At 46.5% G+C, this 6,064-nt stretch overlaps 1 protein-coding gene across 6 annotated transcripts in view; it reads left to right on the top strand.

The window, feature by feature from the left end:
• The window catches only part of SARNP (SAP domain containing ribonucleoprotein), a 67,611-nt gene that overhangs the window by 46,698 nt on the left and 14,849 nt on the right, over nucleotides 1-6,064 (top strand). For 3 of the 6 annotated variants that reach the window (XR_002731388.1, XM_023210853.1, XM_023210852.1), the window contains exon 10: nucleotides 5,051-5,107. The exons of the other annotated variants lie outside the window; for them this stretch is intronic. Coding sequence is in view for 2 of the 3 variants with exons in the window: in XM_023210853.1 (XP_023066621.1) it covers nucleotides 5,051-5,107 (57 nt within the window). In the remaining variant the exon portion in view is untranslated. The remainder of the gene's footprint in view (nucleotides 1-5,050; nucleotides 5,108-6,064) is intronic. 6 annotated transcript variants of the gene reach the window in all.

The raw sequence follows: 6,064 nt of genomic DNA, 5'->3' as shown, positions 1-6,064 counted from the left end.
GGACATGTCCCTTGAGTTAACTCTGTCCCCAGCATTCCCCACTACCCCCCCCCCACCCCCCCCCCCCCCCCCCCCCCCCCCCCCCCCCCCCCCCCCCCCCCCCGCCAGGCATGGTGGCACGTGCCTGTAATCCCAGCTACTCGAGAGGCTGAGGCAGGAGAATCACTTGAACCTGGGAAGCAGAGGTTGCAGTGAACCGAGAGTGCGTCATTGTACTCCAGCTTGGGCAACAAGAGCGAAACTGTCTTAAAAAAAAAAAAAAAGATTGAAGAAGGTGAATGCTTTCAACACACAACCCATGGGGTGCTAATTAAATCAAATTGGACCCCTTTTGGCAGAGTAAATAGCCATGGCACACAAGCAAGGAGCAGTATTCTTTATTGTATTTAGGTTAAAATTAGTAAGATTCGAAAAATGTTCTCATGAATTTGAATCTTGAAGACACAGGTTGGGTTTAGAAAATAAAGTTAGAACTCCATTTTGGGTAGACATAGTAATGCTACTCTGCTATAAAAAGGGAACAGACACTTTAGAAAATATCTGTGGTATTCAGCTGCCAATTGTTGCATCCGATCTTCCTTTTGCAACTTACTTCCTGGCTACAGTATATATGCCATGGAAATAATTGCTAAGAACCCTTAATTTAAAATTTCTAGTTATAGGCTGGGTGTGGTGACTCACGCCTGTAATCTCAGCACTTTGGGAGGCCGAGGTGGGTGGATCACTAAGTCAGGAGTTTGAGACTGGCCTGGCCAACATGGTGACACCCTGTCTGTACTAAAAAACAAAAATTAGCTGGGTGTGGTTGCAGGCACCTGTAATCCCAGCTACTCGGGAGGCTGAGGCAGGAGAATCATTTGAACCCAGGAGGTGGAGGTTACAGTGAGCTGGGATTGTGCCATTACCCTTCAGCCTGGGCGACAGGGCAAGAGACTCTGTCTCAGAAAAAAATAAAAAATAAAAAATTCAGGGCCGGGCGTGGTGGCTCGTGCCTGTAATCCCAACACTTTGGGAGGCTGAGGTGGGTGGGTCATGAGGTCAGGAGATTGAGACCATCCTGGCTAACACAGTGAAACCCTGTCTCTACTAAAAATACACACACACAAAAAAACTAGCCGGGCGTGGTGGCAGGCACCTATAGTCCCAGCTACTTGGGAGACTGAGGCAGGAGAAAGGCCTGAACCCTGGAGGCAGAGCTTGCAGTGGGCTGAGATCTCGCCGCTGCACTCCAACCTGGGTGACAGAGCGAGACTCCGTCTCAAAAAAAAAAAAAATTCTAGTTGTAACCTGGTAACTCTTATCCCATCTCTTTTTTCTTCTCAGGACAGTAAGTATTTTAATGTTTATAGAGGAGTACCTTCTAAAGAGACCAACAGCAACTTTGTAACTAACTGCACTTCATCTTGCTTTCTAAATTCCTATCTCTGTTTCTGTGTGTTTGCTTTTCATCTCTGGATCTCATGTTTCTCTCTCACATCAATACTTCTGGCCTCTCTCTTCTAATAGAAAAACAAGTACTCCTCACCTTACGATGTGGGTTACATCCTGATAAAAACCTATCTTAGGCTGGGTGCAGTGGCTCATGCCTGTAATCCCAGCACTCTGGGAGGCCGAGGCAGGCGGATCACGAGGTCAGGAGATCGAGACCATCCTGGCCAACACGGTGAAACCCCGTCTGTACTAAAAAAACACACACACACAAAATTAGCCAGGCATGGTGGCGGGTGCCTGTAGTCTCAGTTACTGGGGGTGTTGAGGCAGGAGAATGGCGTGAACCCGGGAGGCAGAGCTTGTAGTGAGCTGAGATCATGCCACTGCACTCCAGCCTGGGTGACAGAGCAAGACTCCATCTTAAAAAAAAAAAAGGCCGGGCGCGGAGGCTCAAGCCTGTAATCGCAGCACTTTGGAAGGCCGAGACGGGTGGATCACGAGGTCGGGAGATCAAGACCATCCTGGCTAACATGGTGAAACCCCGTCTCTACTAGAAAATACAAAAAATTAGCTGGGCGAGGTGGCGGGCGCCTGTAGTCCCAGCTACCCGGGAGGCTGAGGCAGGAGAATGGCGTAAACCCGGGAGGCGGAGCTTGCAGTGAGCTGAGATCCGGCCACTGCACTCCAGCCTGGGCCACAGAGCGAGACTCCGTTTCAAAAAAAAAAAAAAAAAACCATCTTAAGTCAAAAATTCGCTTAATACACCTAACCTTTTGAACATCATAGCTTAGCTAGTTGACCTTAAACATGCCCAGAACACGTATATTAGTCTACAGTTGGGCAAAATCATCTAACACAAAGCCTATTTTGTAATAAAGTGTTGAATGTCTCTTGTAACTTATTGAATACTGAAAGTGAAAAACAGAATGGTTGTATGGATACATCAAGTACAGTTTCTACTGAGCATGCATCGTTCGCTGTTGTAAAGTTGAAAAATCTTAAGTCAAAGCATCGTAAGTTGGGGACCATTTGTATGTTCAAAATCACTTGCTAAAGACAGGCCAAACATTTGTTTCCAAGCCTTATGGCAGCCAGTAGAAAGGGAAAGCACAGTTGCGCTGTTTATGGTTATTCACAAGATTCAGAAGGTATAAACTAACAAGTTGCCTAAGAAAAGCATAACTCTTTTGGATCTGGGGGCTAGAAAGAAAATTCCCCTCATGAGTCCTCATAATGTAGTTATGTAAAGAACAGTAGTGTATACCTTTATAGTAACTTGGTGAATTCATAAGCCTCATGAAGTTAGGGATCATATTCCTTAACTTTATCTTACTCGTCTCTGTATTCCCAGTACCTGACCCAAAGTAGATACTCATTTGACTAGTGAATGAACGAATTAATTTTATGGCTGCAGTGCTATTGAAAATGTTGATGTCACATAATTCAGTGAAAGATTCCTTAGGGGCCTTTAGAGAACCTGGGATTGGATCTACATAGATAGATCCAATCCTCTCATATATTACCTTAAATAGATATCTTTTATTGGTAGTCATTAATTATTAGAGTTTATGAAATCAGTAAAGCCTAGCAGCCCAGATTTTCAAGGTCTGAGAAAGAGAAGATAGTTTGACCTGGCGTGATGGCTCACACCTGTAATCCCAGCACTTTGGGAGGCTGAGGTGGGTGTATCACTTGAGGTCAGGAGTTTGAGACCAGCCTGGCCAACATGGTGAAACCCCATCTCTACTAAAAATACACAAAATTAACTGGGCATCGGGCTCACGCCTGTAATCCCAGCTACTCGAGAGACTGAGACAGGAGAATTGCTTGAACCCAGGAGGCAGAGATTGCAGTGAGCCAAGATTGTGCCATTGCACTCCAGCCTGGGCAACAGAATGAGACTTTGTCTCAAAAAAAGAAAGAGGCTGGGTGTGGTGGCTCATGCCTGTAATCTCAGCACTTTGGGAGGCTGCGGCGGGCAGATCACCTGAGGTCAGGAGTTCAAGACCAGCCTGGCTGACTTGGTGAAACCCTGTCTGTACTAAAAATACAAAAATTAGCCTGGTGTGGTGGTGGCGGGCACCTGTAATCTCAGCTACTCCGGAGGAGAATCTCAAGAACCAGGAGAATCTCAAGAACCAGGGAGTCGGGGATTGCAGTGAACTGAGATTGCGCCACTACACTCCAGCTTGGGCAATAGAGTGGGACTTGGTCTCAAAAAAATAAATAAGAGGGCCCGGCACGGTGGTTCACGCCTGTAATCCCAGCACTGTGGGAGGCTGAGGCAGGTGAATCACCTGAGGTCAGGAGTTTGAGACCAGCCAGGCCAACATGGAGAAACCCTGTCTCTACTAAAAGTACCAAAAAAAATTAGCTGGGCGTGGTGATGGGCACCTGTAATCCCAGCTACTCGGGAGGCTGGGGCAGAAGAATCGCCTGAACCTGGGAGACAGAGGTTGCAGTGAGCCGATATCGCGCCATTGCACTCCAGCCTGATGACAGAGTGAGACTCTGTCTCTAAATAAATAAATAAATAAATAAGGCGGGGGGGGGGGGGGGGGGGGGGGGGGGGGGGGGAAGGGGGGGGGGGGGGGGGGGAGATGGTTAATAGGACTTTGTGGAGAAGACTGATTTTGTCCAGTAACTGTTCTTCCACAACCCAAAGTTTAACCCTTAGTCATCTGTCCAAGTGTATACTCATTTTTCTTGCAGCTAAAGGGAGTTTTCTTGTTGCCTTGGTAATGGATCTGATTCTTACCAGCCTTTGGTGATTTCGCTCATTTATTTACTTGTTGATTTGTATTTGTATATTTTTGAGACAAGATCTCACTCTGTTGCCCAGACTGAAGTGCAGTGGCATGACAATGGCCCACTGCACCCTCAACCTCCTTGGCTCAAGCAATCCTCCCCCATCAGCCTCTCGATTCTCGAGTAGCTGGAACCACAGGCATGTACTACCATGCCCGGCTTAATTTTTTTTTTTTAAGTGATGGGATCTCACTATGTTGTCCAGGTTGGTTTTGAACTCCTGAGCTCAAGCAATCCTCCCACCTCGGCCTCCCAAAGTGCTTGGGATGCCAGGTGTGAACCACCATACTAGGCCACCATGATTTCACTTCTTTTTTTTTTTTTTTTTTTTTGAGATGGAGTTTCGCTCTGTCTCCCGGGCTGGAGTGCAGTGGCCGTATCTCAGCTCACTGCAAGCTCCGCCTCCCGGGTTTACGCCATTCTCCCGCCTCAGCCTCCGGAGTAGCTGGGGGACTACAGGTGCCCGCCACGTCGCCCGGCTAGTTTTTTGTATTTTTTAGTAGAGACGGGGTTTCACCGTGTTAGCCAGGATGGTCTTGATCTCCTGACCTCGTGATCCGCCCGTCTCGGCCTCCCAAAGTGCTGGGATTACAGGCTTGAGCCACCGCGCCTGGCTCACTTCTTATCTAGAAGAATGAATGGCATTGTTAGCTTAAATTTTGATTGTGATCTCAAACTTAGTTTCAAGGACCAGGAGAAATACGGCAATAAAAGTAATAGCTAACATTTATTAAATACGTTTTTTAGTTCCTGTGTGCAAATGTAATTTGTATCTTAGAGCAGGCTTGAATGTCTGTGTTTTCTCTTCCAGGTATTGTTTTCAAGGGCTCAGTTTGGAACTGTATTCTACAATGGAAAATACATGATAGTAAGGGTATTTGGTTTTATTAAATATATACCCTGGGGCTGGGCATGGTGGCTCATTCCTGTAATCCCAGCACTTTGGAAGGCAGAGACTGGGAGGCAGAGGCGGGTAGATTGCTTGAGCTTAGGAGTTCAAGACCAGCCTGGGCAACGTGGTGAAACCCTCTCTCTACAAAAAATACAAAAATTACCTGGGCGCGTTGGCTTGCGCCTGTGGTCCCAGCTGCTTGGGAGGCTGAGGTAAGAAGCTCCCTTGAGCCTGGGAGGTGGAGGTTGCAGTGAGCTGACATCAAGCCACTACACTCCAGCCTGGGTGACAGAGCGAGACTGTCTCAAAACAACAACAAAAAAAATCAAAAAACAAAAAAACAAACAAAAAACCCCAAAAACTATGCTTTATGTTCTTATATAGGTACTCTCTCCTCTTTTGCACAGTTATTTCTCATTTTTATAAATGAGATCTTAAGGAAAGCAAACAAGGCAGGTATTGCACAGTTATTTCTCTTTTTTATAAATGAGATCTTAAGGAAAGCAAACAAGGCAGGTATTGGGTACCATGAGGGTTGCATATATTGAAATTACTGGCATCCGTCAGTTGGTTGGCTTGGTGTTTTAAATCTTGAGAAGGAAGAGGAGGGAGGAATTGAAATGTATGGATTCATCTGAACTTCCAATGCCTGTGTTTGGCCAGTAAGGACAGTTTTCTCTTGATTTTCTGTGCAAGTTGTTTGTTTTTAGGAGTATAGATTTGATAGGAAATAAGGGCACTTCAGACTCAAGCACTTCTCACACAGCAGTAGGCATGGGAAGAAAAAAGAGATTTGTTAGTAGTTGAGCATTTGAGGGAGGGTAGTGGGGGAGGGATGAAGAAGGGAAAGGTTTGCAAATGCGTGTGACACTGAGCTAGAGGGGTCACTGCTGCCTGCAGATGCCACAACCCCATTTGTGCACTTGAGCATGG

This window comes from Piliocolobus tephrosceles, chromosome 10, assembly GCF_002776525.5.
Source record: "Piliocolobus tephrosceles isolate RC106 chromosome 10, ASM277652v3, whole genome shotgun sequence".
NCBI classification, from domain to species: domain Eukaryota; kingdom Metazoa; phylum Chordata; class Mammalia; order Primates; family Cercopithecidae; genus Piliocolobus; species Piliocolobus tephrosceles.
The sequence above is the reverse complement of the archived record's forward strand: the minus strand, read 5'-3'. Positions and strand labels throughout refer to the sequence as shown.